The sequence below is a fragment of the Onychomys torridus genome, chromosome 7, assembly GCF_903995425.1.
Source record: "Onychomys torridus chromosome 7, mOncTor1.1, whole genome shotgun sequence".
Taxonomy (NCBI): Eukaryota; Metazoa; Chordata; class Mammalia; order Rodentia; family Cricetidae; genus Onychomys; species Onychomys torridus.
This window is the reverse complement of record NC_050449.1, coordinates 111,148,375-111,165,393: the sequence shown is the minus strand read 5'-3', so window position 1 is coordinate 111,165,393 and position 17,019 is coordinate 111,148,375. Positions and strand designations below refer to the sequence as shown.

Genomic DNA, 17,019 nt, shown 5'->3' with positions numbered 1-17,019 from the left:
ACCTCTGCATCTGAGGGCACCGTTTCCAGAACCAAAGAGGTCATGCTGGCATGCACATGGTAATTCTGATGTGCTGGGGAGTGGCCTCCCAGGGGGTCTCCACCCTAATCATTAAACCAATGAGTCTCAACCTTCTTCTTCTTCTTTTTTTTTTTTTTTTTTTTTTTTTGCCAGAGCTGAGGATGGAACCCAGGGCCTTGTGTTTGCTAGGCAAGCACTCTACCACTGAGCTAAATCCCCAACCCGAGTCTCAACACCTTCTTATGTTGAGACCCTTTAATATAGTTTCTCATGTTATGGTGACCCTCAACCATAAAGTTATTTTTATTGCTACTTCAAACTGTAATTTTTCCACTGTTATAATTATGAATCATAATGTAAATATCTGTTTTCTGAGGGTCATAGGTGACCTCTGTGAAAGGATTGGTTGACCCCAAGGGGTCACGACTCACAGGTTGAGAACCACTGCCTTAGAGAGTATGAACTTCTGCCTTTTCATTCCTAGGGTATATTTAGCTTTATTCTGTTTCCAGAGTGGCAAGAGTAAGCTCACCCCTGCCACAGTAGCTGAAGGAACAGCCTACTTGCCCTTTCCTCTCTCTCATCTTTGAAATAGAACCAGTGTCCTCAGCTCCTTGCCTCCAAGTTGGCATCTCACAGCGTGAGAGCCTGGAGTGCCGTGGTCTTTGTCAGTCATTCTGCAGCTGTGATTTAAAAGCTATGGCTGTAAGCAACAGAAGGAAGTGAGGGTTCATTTTGACGTATGGTTCCAGAGGGAGCACGTCCATCATGGCGGGGAAGGTTTGGCAACAGGAAGTAGGAGCAGGAAGCTGGCTGATCACATTTCATCCACACAGAAGAAGCAGAGGAAATAAACAGGAAATAAACAGGAAATCTTGCCTTCAGTGACACACTTTCTTCAGCAAGGCTGTACTTCCTAAAGGTCCCATGACCTCCCCAAAGACCACCACCCACTGAGGACCAAATGTTCAAGTCTCTGGGCCTTATGGCAGACATTTCTCATTCAAACTATCACATGGTTAGAAGATGGAATGTCCTCCCTAGATTTGTGTGTTGAAAGACTGGTGCCCAGCTGGTGATGATTTAATTTGGAGGTGGGGCTTAGCTTGAGGAAGGAGGTCATGAGGGAGTGTGCCTTTGTAGGTGACACCTGTCCCCTCTCACTTCCTAACTCTCTGCTTCCCATCGGTCATGAGGGTGGACAACTTCCTATGCCACATGCTCCTGCTGCCATAATGTTTGGCCCAAGTACATAGAAACAAGCAACCATGGACCGTGAGCCAAAATAAAGAATTCCTCCCTTCACGCTGTGATCTTAGGAATTTGGTCACAATGACAGGCAACTAATACAGGAAGCCTGTCTTTGCCAGCTTGCCTTTTCTCTTGGTAGAGTGACAATGGCTGCTACCCTCAGTGCCCAAACTCGGCCTGGGAGCTTTCTCGCACCTAGATGAAAGTTTGTTCTTTCAAGCCCTGTCTGTTTCCATCCTGTTCTGGAATGCATCAGTCATGAAGATGCACACATGAGCCCAGGCCCTTCTTTGAATTCAAGACTCATTTATTCTTCCCACACAACTTACCATCCCAGGAGGCACTGAGTGGGCAGAGTTCTGACAAGCTTCGGACACTAGGAGGCAAGTTCTCAACTGTGCTGGTGTCAACCTGCCATTGTGAGTGAGTGCTCCTTGCTCTCTGCTCCACAGGCCAGCCCTCTTCCCATCATGCCAAGGCCTCTCCTGTTGGGTTCCCTTGCTCTCTTCTGCCTCTCTCTCCTGCTCTAGGCCAGCTTCCCTGATTCACCAGCCAAAACACTGGGCCCATTCCTTGTCAACCCTGCTCACAGCACACTTTTCTGCACCAACCATAAGCCCTTAATCCAAGGATTCTGCCAACATGAGACTGTCACAGTAATGATTGGCTCTACCTCAGCACACCTGGGCCTCACAGCAACTTCTCAGCATATCTGTATGGCAGTTAGTATCTTGTATCTTAACTATTAATTATCTTATTTGATGACATGCCCCATTAGGCTGGGAGCACCCTGGGAGCAGGGGGTATGCCTTATTCCTATCTGTCACCCCTAGTGACTGGTACAGTCTTTGGCATTTAATAGGTACTTAGTAACTGCTATCCAAACAAGTCCCATGCAGCCAAGTAAGAAGCCTAAATAGATTACATGAGCTGAGATTTGGGGCAATATTCATTGATAGGCAATGGAAGAGATGACTCTGTAATAGTAGCCTCAGTTATGAATGAGGACTGATCTCAAGTATGTAAACAGGCACCATGAGCCATGAGTCTGGGAAGGGTACCCAGGAAGGGTTGGGCTCAGGACGGCATTGTGGGGCAGCTGAGGAATCTTAATGCCATCCTGAACACTATGAAATGGAAGGAAGGACAAAAGCCTGGCTCATTCTTAAAATGGTGCTGCTCTAGCTGAGGTCAGAAGGCTGATTTGACATGTCTTAAAAGATTTTATTTTGGGCATTTTGTCTTGCACCAAATGCATGCCTGGTGCCCACAGAGACCAGAAAAGAGCAACAGATTGTCTAGGACTGGAATTACAGATGGTCGTGAGACAATATGGGGGTACTAGGAATGGAACTCTGGTCTTCTGGAAGAGCAGCCAGTGCTCAGCCATCTCTCCAGCCCCAGAAGGCGCACTTTTAATTAATCTTCTGAATTATGTATCTACTGTGATGGTAATTGTTTTATACTTACATTTAATTGAAATGAAGTAGCTGTAAAATTGTTTTTGTTTCAGCCCCTATTTTTAAAAAATATTTTATTTTATGAGTATATGTATACATCTAAGTGTATGTGTATGTATATATGATCCAGGGGAGGTCAGATGAGAGATCCCCTGGGACTGGAGTTCCAGTGGTTGTAAGCCATCATGTAAGTGCCTTGATGGCTGAGCCATCTCTCCAGCCCTGTTTATTTCAGCCAGTGTTTATTTGCCATCACTATATTGTTTTACTGGACAGGAAGCAGGACATAGCTGTGGAAGGCTTGTGTGCCCATTTCTTTTCTTTCTTTCTTTCTTTTTTTTTGGTTTTTCGAGATGGGGTTTCCCTGTGTAGCTTTGCGCCTTTCCTGGAACTTACTTGGTAGCCCAGGCTGACCTTGAACACACAGAGATCCCAAGTGCTGGGATTAAAGGCGTGTGCCACCGCCCGGCTGTGTGCCCATTTCTGAACTCCTCTTTTTTTCCACAGTGTGTGACAGAAACTGGTGGGGAAATTCTCCAGCAGCCTCCTCACCCTTGAGAGGAATGGAGCTAAGGTGTGTTACCTCAGGTTCTTGGAGCTCTGCAAAGACCAAGCCCCTGTGGTCCCTGCTCATCTAAACATTCCTCTTTCTTCCTTTCTCTGTCTTAGCTCCTTGCCCCCACACAACGTCTCATGAGGTTACTCTCTAAGCAAATGGGAATGTTCTGGACGATTTACTTTTTTTTCCTCTGATAGTAATCTTTTAAATTTATTTCATCTTAAATTAGGTTTTTCTTGGTTTTGTGTTTTAGAATCTTTTTTGTAAGGTTCATACAGAGCCTAGTAAAGGCCATATGGCAGAATGGGTGAGCTCCCTTGGCCGCCCATCACTACCTACCTCTAGGTACAGTTAGAGCTGAGCCAGACCATTTATATCCCAATTGAACCTTGAAGAATGATTGTCATGGGGGGCATCTTTGTTTCTGTCACCTTGGCCATCTGCTTTTCTAGTTGGTTCCCAGAGCTACAGGGTGTCCATATACCCTCTCCATACTCTCACAATAATGCCTACAACATCACGAGGAGCCATGGTATCTTGTCAGCTTTCTGCCAAAATGAAAGCTAAGATTCTCTAGGCCAAAGGTTTTCTAGGTTCCTGGGACTCAATGGCAAAGGAATCAACCTGATTCATCCTCATTGTCACATGACCAGCTATGGTAGTTATTGACTCATTCCTGTGGCCTTTTCAAGTACACTGTCCTCGACTGACCACAGCTTTTGTCTAGAACTGATGGGTGACTAACTCATCAATACTATCTTTCACAACCTCAATGGACAGTACAAATGCCTGAACAGAAGGCCTCCTACATGCTCAAATGTGTTCCTCAGAGTGCCATGAGCTGAGGACCAGGGGGAAAGTTCCTCAAGAAGTGATTCAGGTTCCATGTGAACACCAGCTCACTGAGCCCAATGCCACCAACAGGGAAAGGCTGCAAACATCCGAAAATCTGCTGCCAAAGCAACTGGGTAAAATGGGTCTCTCCTGCCCAGGCTTGCTCCTCCTTTCTCACAGGAGTGAGTGCCCTGAAGGGGATAGGGGAGGGAGAAGGCAACAGCCCCCCCCCCCCCTTTCTTTTGGAATCACATTCTGAAAACTTCAACTCATTTGAGTAAATGAACTGGCTCTACAAAGCTCACTCAAATAACAGAAATCCTCGAATTTCCTCATTCTCTCGAATGTGGCAAGAATAAATAGATAAATATGTCAAAGTATCAGCTGACACAGACACCCATATAACAGAGAGCATGGAATGTATTGTTAGTGATCATACTCATGACAAGCAGGAATCCATCCATACGTATTTTCACAACTACTGAGGCAAAACTGAAATTTTATGGAACGTATATATGCTGGGAATAACAGCTGTAGCTGCTCACAGAGGGTCAGTCTACAAGAGAGAAAGGCGGAGCATACGTAAGACAGATGCTCTCCAGGGTACGCATTTATGGCTGATACTCGGGCCGTACCAGCAGCCTGCTTAGTCCAGGATGAAAGCCGATTTCTAGTAATGCCAAATTCCTTTAAAGGAGTGGCTTTTGTGGAATCATTGCATGACCCATGATACAGAGCAAGTCAGCAGCATATTGGATGGCAAATGGCCCCGCCCCCTCTCAGGGAGCCCTCCTCACCTTCTGCCACATGTTGATGAAGAAGAGTTCCCGAGAAACATTGAAGGATACGTTGGCATCATAGGCATCGTCCCCAAGGTTGGAGATGGAGATGTTTAGAGAGATATTCTTCACAGCCCCCAAAGCTAGGTATGGGGTTTTCTCATCAACACTGCAAAGAAAAACAAACAGCAATTAGTACTCTTACACTGACAGTGATATAACAGGAGGCGCCAGCAGGTAGTGTGGAGGTGTTGGGGATGGGACTCTCGGGAGCCCCATCTGCTAGGCACATGGCCTTGGAGAACCAGCACCCATGGGCCTCTGGTTTTTTGTTTTTGTCTTTCTTAGAACAACGGCTTCTATGCTTTTGAACTCACTAGACTGCCATATGGCTCACAAGAAACTCTAAACATCGAACTTGGAAAGCTTGAAAACGTTTAGAAAGCTTTATGTGAAATTCATTCACTCAGTTCTTTTGAGCAGATTCTGTGTTTCTGTCTTGTTAGGTGTGATGTTTAGTGTTGACTGCCAATGTGACAGAATCTAGAATTGCCTGGGAGATGGCCTCTGGGCATGCCTTCCTGGAGAGCTAACTGAGGTGGGAAGACACTTCTTCGTGTGGGTGGAACTCTTCCCTGGGCATGGATTGCAGACTATGAAACAGAGAGCCAAGTACTAGTGTTCGTCTCTGCTTCTTAATGCAGACACAATGAACCAGTGCTCTTAAACGCCCGCTATTGTGACTTCCTGCCATGATTGTAACCTGAAAGAGCATCCCAAGGAGGACCTCTGAGGTGGGCACAGAGCTGGCACGTTTAAGGAAGAGAAGGAGGCCACAGAGGATCGACAGATTCTATAGGTTCTCATGTGTAACTATCAAGACCTTGGTATAAATGTGATATAGACACGAGCCCCACCAGCTCTGAGTTGAGAAGTAATAACTCTTGGGGTCCATATCAGAAGGAGGCTCCTACTGGGTATGATGGAAATAGTCTATGGAGCATGCTTTAGAGAAGTTGGGTGACGTGTCTCCTGCAATAAGTCAGTTGGAAGAAGAGGAAAAGTCAGGCCAGGCAGGTGCCGCTGAAGTATGGAGAAGAGCCGTGTTGGAGATGTTTCTAAGGTTGTGCCAACTTTGCATTTTTCTCCTGAACTAGATGAGGGATGTTAGCAGATGAAGAGCCAATGGTGGATCCAGGGCTTGGGGATTCAATAACTGCATTTAGGGCTGCCATTTAGTGAGATGGGAAAGACTGTACGTAGAGAAAGCTTAACAGAGACAAAGCAGATGCCTGTCGCAGCTTATAGGAAACACAGACAGCTTGATACATGAGCTGGGAGTTGGAGGAGGCGTATGGGTTGGAATCTACTACACGTGGGATAAAGATGAAGGACACGAGAAAGTGAATGCAGGAGAAAATGTGCTTTCTCATTTAGAACCTGAAGAGGAGACAGGTGTAGCTAGGTCTGGAGGAATGTCAGGTTTGTCCAGCATGGCAGATAGGTCCAAAAAGCAGGAGGATTAGAACTGATGGCTGAAATGAGTTACATAGAGCAGGGCTTCTTAGGCTTCCTCTACTTGTGAGCCTTTATGACTCGCTTAGTTCCGTTCACATTGCTGTGATAAAATACCCCAATAAAGCAACCTACAGGACAAAGGGTTAATTTCAGATCACAATTTTAGTTTTCAATGTGGAAGAAAACTTAAAACACCTAACTGCACCACCTCTTCAGTCAACAGCAGACAGAGAATAAGTGCATGTGTGATTATTACTCAGCTCAGGTTCTCTCTTACCCAGCCCAGGGCCTAAACCCAGATAATGGTGCCATGCTCAGTGGGCTGGGTCTTCCCAATCAATGTAATCAAAACAATCCCCCACAGACATGCCTACAGGCCAACCTGATCTACACAATCTCACTTTCCTCCCAGATGATTCTGCAGTATGTCACGTTGACAATGAAAACCAATCAATACAGTGTCTTAGAAGTTTTTACATGACCCTGGGTAAATAAGTGTATGAAACAAGTATACAGTTCAAACACTTATTGGTGACAAGTCATAAATCTATTTTAAGATAATTCTTTGGTATACATATAATGTGAATATTTATTAAAGACTAAAGCAAGTTTGTATACGAATGACATGGGTATGATTATCTGTGCAGCACAACAGTACATGTACACACTAATTTGTGCTGCTTATATACACATGGGTATGTGCCAGAGGGTGGACTTAATGGGTCATAAAAAAAGACAACATGGCTGGGCAGTGGTGGCGCACGCCTGTAATCCTAGCACTCAGGAGACAGAGGCAGGTGGATCTCTGTGAGTTCGAGGCCAGCCTGGGCTACAGAGCTAGTCCAAGACAGGCTCCAAAGCTACACAGAAACCCTGTCTCAAAAAACAAAAAACAAAAAAACAACAACAAAAAAAGACAACATGAAATTGGGAGGGGTTGGAGAGGTAGGGGTGTGTCTGGGGAGATTTAAAAAGAGGAGAGGTAACTATGATCAAAATACATTGTAAACATGTATGAAAGACTAAAAGGATAAAGATATTATTTAAAACAGATTTAAAATATACTCATTTGAGACATAATAAAGGGTAATGGTAGGAAATTATTAAAAGCCTTTGTTTTCTATAATTAAATCATTATGTTTCTATAAAAGCAGAAATCATGGTATGTACAGTAAAAAAGCTACGATCTGTAAGAGAGTGGCCTCAACTGAATGGACAGGCAGCATTCTTTGGCACTGTGGGGTGACGGCACATTCAGTACAGAATCCAGAATGGTGGCACTACAGAGAAGTGCCACTACCAGGATTTTGCAATCCCACGTTCAGCTACAAAAACCCCGTATTGGGTTGTGATCCACACTTGAAGAAGCTTTGATGTACACAGAGGTCACTGGTGACCTTGTTATGAATTCCATGAGTGAGTCAGGACAGAAAGCCTGACTGGAGTGAGAGGGGAGTCCATGAGAACACTGAGTACAGGTGGGTATCGGGAGGTGATTCCTTTCAGAAAAGTGGAATGGAGAAACAGGTAGAAGCCACCAGGGAAGTGGGCTGTGGAGATCATTTTTAAATGATGGCAATTATAGGGCATTTGCACATGAATGGGAAAGATCCACTGGAGAAGGGACAGTGAGTGAGTAAGTGACAGGGGACAGTTGCTGGTGGGGCCTGGTGAACACATGGAAAGGCTGGGGCTGAATGAGTTGAGCGTGGCACAGCTGCTGAGTGTGGGTGGAGAATTCAGGCTCCTTTGTAGCTGGTGGTCCTTGGCACTGAAAGTGACTCAGAGTCAAAGACAGGGAGAAGAGAGAAGGGGAGGGTGTTGGGCTGTGGCAATGGCAGCGGCAGGACGAGTGAACAGGCCAAGCCAGTGGGATGTGTAGAAACCTCTGAGAGTCTGTGCAGTGGACAGTTGTTACTTCTGGCTATTTGGCTCAGAGACTATGATAGATGTGAAAGGTACATCAATAGATAGGGAACAGGTAAAGCTGTGGGCACCTGAGTAAGCAGTCTTGTGATTTAAGGATGCTTGTTCAAGTGGCCTTACTTTGGGGATACTGCTCCCAACCACAGCTCTGAATTTTGAAGGTTTCACAAGGACATTATAGTCCTGTGATTATCTGAGGTGACTGCAGAAGGTTTGAAGACCCAGAAGTCACTTCCTTGAGCTAAGTCTTGCCTGCCTTGTTTCCTGATGAAGTTGGTTGCCCCCTCCAAGCTCCTTGGAAGCCTCATCTAAACCAGCTTGTATCTTTCCAATAAGCTAGACTTAAATGAACTGGCATGTGTTATGTTGTCTGCAGCAATTAACATAGCTAATATAGCATGGAAGAGAAGAGAACCATTCAGACACTCAATAGGCTACTATTCTTTGAAATATAGACTTTGGGGGAAGGAACCGCCATTATCCATCTCTGGAAAGAAGCCCCCTCTCTAGTGTGTCTGGCATGCCAACAAGAAAAACATGCTTAACAAGACATCTGATGGCCTTGCTTTGGAAGTGAGAGCTCCAGGGATCCAAACACAATGTGAAAAATTAACTTAGAGAAGAGTTTTAAATTCTTGAATGGTCTCCAATGAATTAAGACCTTGACCCCAAGCTATTGTGGCAATGATTTATTATTGTTGGCCACTCTGGTTTTAAACAATTGATGGGTTATTTCTGTCCCCATTTGCTTTTGTAACATGAAAGGAAGAATCCTCAGACCTTGAATTATGAGACAGCATTAACCTAGATTTATCAAGAGAAGGACCTGCAAACACGCTCACAGATGGCCAGTCACCTCAGAGTGACCAGTTTCTGTGGGATATTAAACAGAGAGACCACAGAGGTAGGTACAGCACCACAGGCTAGAGAGCTGCCACCTCTTGTCAGTGTCTTAGTTCACAAGACTAGTGTCTTTCTCCCATTTATAAATGCCAAGGAATCAGGCCAGGGACATCTGAACTTATGCCAGGCCCTCACATGGGCCTTGGCCACTTAATCACATAGTAAGGTCACTCCTGGGTTTTCATGGTCAAGTGATTCTAGCTTGGTTCTGCAATTAAGGAAAGCCAGGCACCTTCCAGGGTAGAAGTGAACTGAAAACGTTTTAAAAGAGACCTCAAAGTTGTTTTCATTCTTTCTCTAAAGCTGAAACTCTATAACCAAAACTGTAGGCTGCTGCTCGCTAAGTTATTCGTAGAAAGGAAAGGAAAATAGAGTTTGCTAGCACGGGGCCGGGTGCTGTCAAACACGCCTCTCTGAAACTTCACAGGAACTGAAGAGAGTAACACTTTCTGAGCCGAGCCGAGGTAAGGAGGCTGGATGGGAACCCAGACCTCCGTGTCTACAAAGCCTCTTTCTCTCCACCGTCACCCATGTCTTTCAGTCCCGTCTGCCATGGTGCCAGGAATCCTTCTTGATGTTGTCTGAATAACATATGTTCCTATTGTGAGCTCACCAGCCTCTTGAATTCTACTCAGCTCTACACTTTACCAAGGTGGCTACATACTAACTTTTAAATTTTTAAAGAATTTTCATACATTTAAACAATTAAACACGATCATTTATACCCCTAATTTCTCTTTTCAGCTCTCCTAACCAACTTCATATCCTCCTTCTCTCTCTCTCTCTCTCTCTCTCTCTCTCTCTCTCTCTCTCTCTCTCTCTGATAATTCACTATTGCTGTGACAAAACGCCACAACCAAGGCAACTTATAAAAGAAGGCATTTAATTAGGGCTTACAGTCCAAGAGGGTTAGAGTCCACAGCCATCATGGCTAGGAGCATGGCAGCAAGCAGGCAGGCATGGGACTAGAGCATTAGCTGAAATCTTACATGTAATCCACAGTCACAAGGAAAGAGAGGGAGAGAGGGAGAGAGATCACTAACTGGGAATGGCTTTTGAAACCTCATAGCTCAACCTCAGTGACACACTCCTCCAACAAGGCCATACCTCCCAATCCTTCCCAAACAGTTCCACCAACCAAGGGCCCAATGTTCAGATTTATGACCCCATGGGGCCATTTACATTCAAACCACCACACCTACTAAGCCCACTTGGTGTTGTGTATATGTGTAAGGGCATGGGGCCAGTGATGTGAAACAAACTTTCAGACTTGCCATGGTATGGTACTTATGACGTTACACAAGCTGTAGTTACCTGCACAAGATTAGTCTGTACCAAATTCCAGCATAGGTGCTGGAGGTTCTCTCCAGGCCCCAGCCCTTACTGAGGAGCTACTGGAAGTTGATGGCCAGCTCTGGGGGAGGGAGAATCATTGTGTTTGTATGTGTGGCAACTGGTGGATCTCACAGACTAATTTGGGACAAGGAACCGTGTTTCCACCATCAGGGTCTAACAGCAGAGGACAGGAGCCCTTGTCTTGGACTGCTCATCACTGCACTTCCTGGGGGCAGAATTGGTTTTGGCACCAAATTTCTAAGGAAATATAATTTCCTGACATATAATTAGGAAGATCATTCTTCAACAAATGAGAACAGCAGTAACTGTCTCAAATGGAAACATTGTGTGGGTCATTTAAATCTTCAGCGAGATGTCAGAGGCTGGCCTCTCCCAATGGAGTTCTATGAGCCCCACCATTGAATGGGCAAACAGACACCCCCAACAACTCCACAGCAGACTATCAGCTCAACCTTCACATTTCCCAGGAGAAGGAGAAGCCAAGTCTAAGAGAGGATCCAGTCAGCTGCAGTCACCCAGCCATGCTGGGTCTGAGCTGGAGCTAGTGTCAAATGCCCTTAGCTCTCCATGCTGTGGCTCTCATATAATAAACTCCATTAGGAAGGGCTCTGGCAAGAAAGGTTCTTTTAATGACATTTGAATAGAACAGGACTCTGAAGAACAGCTTCTTAGATAGCCCTGCCAAGAGTTTCAAACAATTGTGCACAGTCTGTGCGCCAGACATTCCATGGGTGCTTGTTTATTTATTGAAGAACAATCTTTCTAATTTTCAAGGAACTTTATCCTCTGATAAATTTTCCCATTAATTCTAATTTGCTTGTGCAGCCTTTTAAGTGGGTTATGTTCTTTTGAACATAGATCTCCTTGGTATTTTCACATGAAAAACATCATTAATAGTCACCAAAAGATTTAAACTGGACTGTTTCTATAAGGCCCATCTTCTAGCACTTTCATAGCTTAACAGATACATATTGCTTATATTTTATTAAAAATTCCTCCATAATATATCTTTGTTATATATATAAAATCTGTATAAGTATTTTGCCTGCACGTATGTCTGTATTGTACCCATGCCTAGTGTCCATGGGGTCAGAAAAGGGTGTCAGATCCCCTGGAACTAAGAGTTACAGACAGTTGTGAGCTACCATGTAGATGCCAGGCATTGAACCTGAGACCTCTGGAAAATCAGTCAGTGTTCTTAACCATTGATCCATCTCTGCAGGCCTACTAATACATGTTAAAGCATCTACTTACTGAATGCATTACTGGGTTCATAATTCTTTAGGTCAGGTGTTGCTGGAGTTGTGTGAAGCCCTAGGTTCTTCGCTGAACTTGTTCACTGGCCTCCCTCCTTCCCTACAACAGACTGACCACCCAAAGCTCCTGATAATGCATTTACATTATCAGTGACTTGTGCTGAATCCTTATGGGAAGAACCTCCTCCCTTCTACCCAAACTGTTCTGAAGATTCAACAGGAAGGAACTAAAGTGGCTCAAGAACGCTCAATGATTGACCCCCCCCCCCCACTGGATAATTTTAAATGTTCCTAAAGACCTAAATCGGGACCTTACCTGGAGGTATAAGCTACTCACCATAAAATATGCTTTCCTCTTGCTGCTGGCATCAAAGTGTCCTAAGTGAAGGATGCTAACCATGCAAGGTTACTAAGTGCATCCAAGTCAATTATATCCATCAAAATTATTGCTAGAGAGAATTTTCCAATTACAACTACAGGAAAAATAAAGTAAATCAAATTGGTTACTTAAAAAACATCAGCTTGAATGCTGGGGATGCGGCTCAGTGGTAGAGCGCTTGCCTAGCATATGTAAGGCTCCAGGCTTAATCCCAGCACCGGAAAGAAAAGCCACAGTGATGGTGTTTATCTCTTAAAAACTTGTAAATTATCAAGTGGGGTGAGTCCCTAGGGGGATCTGGGAGGAGCTGGGGTAGGGGAAGGAATATGACCAAAGTCTGTTGCGTGAAAAATTTACAAAATAAATAACCTTGTGAGTATTGAGAAATGCCAAAGAAGAGAAGGCATCTGTGTGAATTTTCCCACAATGTTTTTAATTTTACCTAAATCTGATGTCCAAGGCTTATACATCAGGCAAGTGAATACCATTCATCACATGTGATATGCTGGGGGAAAGAAGGCGAGCCATGAGCACATGGAGAATAAGAACATCTTAGAATGGGATACTCCAGGAGACAGGTTTGAGAGCAAGTGATATTTTCACGAGTGATCTCCAAAACACACCCAGGGAAGGGGACACTGGGGAATAGGCAACTGATGAGAGCCACCATCAGGCCAGTGACCTCTCTGGGTTCCAAGAACTTAATCACTCTGGAGAACATTCGGGAACCATGAAAAGCACAAGCCTCAGAGGTATCTCATTAGGGATGAGGAATATCTGTGCACTTTTTCTGGGCAGTCACTGGTTGAGGTCTGTTGTAGCAAGGGGAGGTGTCACCCACTCCAAGCACCTCTGATGGGCAGACGAGATACAGTTCTTGGTAGCATAACCAGGCCAGAAACTCAGGGCAGGGATGGAAGGGATCTAGAGAGCAAGGATTTTGCCTGCTATGAAGTCCTCTGTCAGTGTTCTCAACAGGAAATAGCCAGTGGGTGAAGCCTGTCACTAGAAAGAGACTGCCACCAGATTATCCTGGTACCTATGAAAATGAGGGGTCCAGGCTCCTGTGGAAAGAGCTCCAGGTTCTGGGTAACACATAACCTCATCTTTGTGGTCCACAGGAAATTTCCACAAGGGTACACCCCAGGTACACAGTTTCAGTCTCTTTTCTGTGTGTTCAAGAGGGAGCACATGCATGTGTTTGTGGAGGCTACAGGAAGCACATGTGTGTGTTTATGGGGGTTGCAGCCAGAGGTCAACCTCAGATTCATTCCTCAGTAGCCACTCACCTTCTTTTCTAAGGTGGGGTCTGTCACTGGCCTGGAGATCACCAAGTAAGCAAGGCTGACTGGCCAGTGAGGCCCTGAGATCTGTCTATACTTCCCCAGCGTTAAGACTACAAGCAAGCATCACCATGCTCATCTTTTAATGAGGGTTCTTGGAATCACACTTAGGTCCTCATGCTTGCCCAGCAAGCACTATACTAACTGAGATACCTCCCCAGCTCCATATAGTTTCAATTTCTATAGCGATTTCCAGTCTATTAGTCCTCACAATCCTGATGCATATGGGTAATTAACACACCTCATGGCCAGGGCTGACCATTGGAGGACTGCATGAAGGGACATGTACAGGTCATCTATGGCTGTCAGTTGTTCATAAGACTGTAAGGACTTAGAATGTTGCCTGTGCCCTAAACTAAAATGCCATAAGCATCAGGCACATAAGATACCTCCTGTTGGTGAGCCTGAGGGTGCAGATTACTGTGCTTTCAAATGTAACTCTCTCTGGGGAGACTAAGGACCAAGGTGAGAAGAGAGAGGTGGCAGACACAAGCAGGGACCCTGCGAGACCCCAGGAAGGCAGCTGCAGATCCCTCCGAGACACAGAAAACATTCGGTCCTAGAATGCAGCTATGGTGGTCACTCCTCAGCTGCTGTGGATCAAGCCGAGAAGGTCTATGGTCAAGTCTACATGCATATATCAGAGTTATTCCAGAGCTCCCTGGATTTCTTATGGAAGCATTTCTATTCTAAGCTACGTTTCAGACTTCTCCTCTGTCCCACTAGCCACTGCTCTTGATAGAAAATTACTATCTGTGACCAACAACACAAAAATCCACTCTCAGACTTTTGACATTTCTATACATTGAGAGTTAAAAGCTGACAACATCAGCCTGCAGGGGTGTGATACCAGACTAAGACTGAGACCAAGACATGGGAGGTAAGTGTTTAAAAAACTATCTCCAGAACAGAGGGAGGAAAATGCATCCATATTTATGAACATGTATTATGGGATGATACTATAGCGACTCAGGAACTTTCAACACTAAGAGAGTTATCAGAATCAGTGACACACTGACATACATCTTCCTCCTTTTGCAGTTAGAGGCTTCAGGGATTAAACAAGGAAAGTGGCTCATTAACTTATTTGATCGCCAATGGCAATACTACTTAACCTCATCCCTGTGGGTACCAGGATTCAAATCTACATTTCTCAGTTCACTAGACAGAATTAAACCAGAAAGTAGCACCAGGCTGATGATATGCACCAGTAATGCTAGCAGTTATGAGGTAGAGGCAGGAAGATCATCTTCAGCTACATAGTAAGTTTGAAGCCAGCTTAAGATGCATGATACCCAGACTCAAAAGTAAAAAACAAAGCACCCAGGAACTCGGTGCAGAATCATAAGGAGAACCGGAAAAGTTCTGAGAGGACAGCGTGGAGACCAGCGATCACAAGCAACCGGCATCCTGATGCTGGAAGGAGAACGTGGCTTGTATAGTTACTCTGCAATGCTGTGATAAACACCATAGCCAAACGCAACTTGCCTGCTTACTTTAGCTTCTGGTTCCAGAAGAGTCTATAAGGACAGGGAGGGCATGGCAACAGGAACAGGAAGTGGCACTGGGTCATCTCAGCCTCACACTGGAAGCTGGGAGAGCCACAATGGGAAGCAGGACAGGCTAATCCCCAAAGCCTGCCCTGAGTGCAAGCTCCACCTCCTAAAAATTCCATAACCTCCCTAAACAGCGCCACCACCTGGGGAATGTGTGTTAAAGTGCCTGCGGGGGACATTTCACACTGAAATCACAGCATGGGTGACAGGGGTGGGACTTCAGTGTCCGAATCCATGCATTTGAGTCGTTTTTCATGTTTTACTTCATAATGGGCTCAAAGAGAGTATCAATACAAATAGTAACCATCTATTATAGCATATTGTTATAATTATTCTACTTTGTTGTTAGTGATTTTTACCGTGCTTGATTTGTACATAAAGAAAGAAAACATGGTTTATGTGATGGCCATTCTTGGTTCTCAGCTTGACTACATTTGGAATTAACTAAAACTGAAATGGCTGGGTATGCCCATGAGGGATTTTTCTTGACTGAATGATTTGAAGTGGGAAGCCCCTTCCTAAATCCAGATCATCTGAAGTAGGGAGATCCACCTTAAACCTGGGCCACACCTTCTGCAGTCAGCTTACATAGGGACACGAAGACAGAAGCCTTTGCTCTTCGCCTGCTTGCCCTCACTCTGACGGGCGAGTTCACCCTTCACTGGTATCAGATCCATTTCTTTGGGATTCCAGCACATACAGAAGACTAGCTGGACATCTAGATGTATGTACTGAACAACTATTGGATTCTTGGATTTTTCCATCAGAGACAGCCTTTGTTGAGATGATTGAATCATAACCTGTAAGCCACTCTATTAAGTCCCATATATAAGAACGCGTATATTCATGCTATCAGTTTTGTTTCTCTAGAGAATCCCAACTAATACAGTTTATAAGGTGTAAGTTTTATTATGGATTCAGGCATTCTCTACTAGCTTGGGACATATTCCCTGAGGATTATGTAGGATGAGTACAATTTTCATATGTATGCCTTTTATATCCTCAACAATGCATAAACCCAAACCACTATCATTAAATAGAATATATTATCTACATACGTAAATGCCAACTTTCTCCAACAGTGAGCTAAGCTGCATAGATCAAGGCTTTGTATCTGGCCATGCTCTATGAAACCTTTCCAATCTCATGGATCGGACCCACAAGGTACTTAGCTCCAGCTGGAGATGGAGGACTCTGTAATGCTCTGATGTATTTATTGCTTGTATATTTTGTATACTGTTATTGTACTTATTATATATAGTTTTTCTTATATTAGTTATAACTTTTTGATTTTTTTATTAGACAAAAAAAGGGAAATGTGGTGATATTTTATTTGTATGTTAATAAATAAGGTTTGCCTGGAGATCAGAGGAAATAGCAAGCTGTTTTAAGTAAACACAAAAGTCAGGCAGTGGTAGCACACGCCCTTATTCTGATCACTTGTCCGGCAGGGTCTGTGTGTGTGTGTGTGTGTGTGTGTGTGTGTGTGTGTGTGTGTATGTATATATATATATATATATATATATATATATATATATATATATATATATATATGTATGTTCAAGGTCACACTAGGGAACAGAGCCAAGTGTAGTGACACACGCCTTTAATCCCAGTACCAACCATAGAGACTAGAAGGTCTGTACAGATAGGCAGTAACAAGGAAGTGAGGTAGCTGGGCTAAGAGCCAATGAAAGGGCAGAACAGCAAGGCAATGAAACCCTGGTAGACAGGAAGTCGTGGCATTTTGGAAGCTACAGAGCTGGTGAGGTAAGGTGGTTGGTGGCTCTCACTATTTCCCTGATCTTTAAGCCTTTCACCCCTATATTTGGCTCTGTGTTCTTTATTTAATAAGTCTGCTTAGAAATTTGTCTACAC

The 17,019-nt window shown here is 44.4% G+C and overlaps 1 protein-coding gene across 1 annotated transcript in view; it reads right to left on the bottom strand.

Annotated features, from left to right (window-relative positions):
• The window catches only part of Itga9 (integrin subunit alpha 9), a 308,478-nt gene that overhangs the window by 96,496 nt on the left and 194,963 nt on the right, over window positions 1–17,019 (bottom strand). The window contains exon 18 of the mRNA XM_036193333.1: window positions 4,923–5,073. Within this exon, the coding sequence (XP_036049226.1) occupies window positions 4,923–5,073 (151 nt within the window). The remainder of the gene's footprint in view (window positions 1–4,922; window positions 5,074–17,019) is intronic.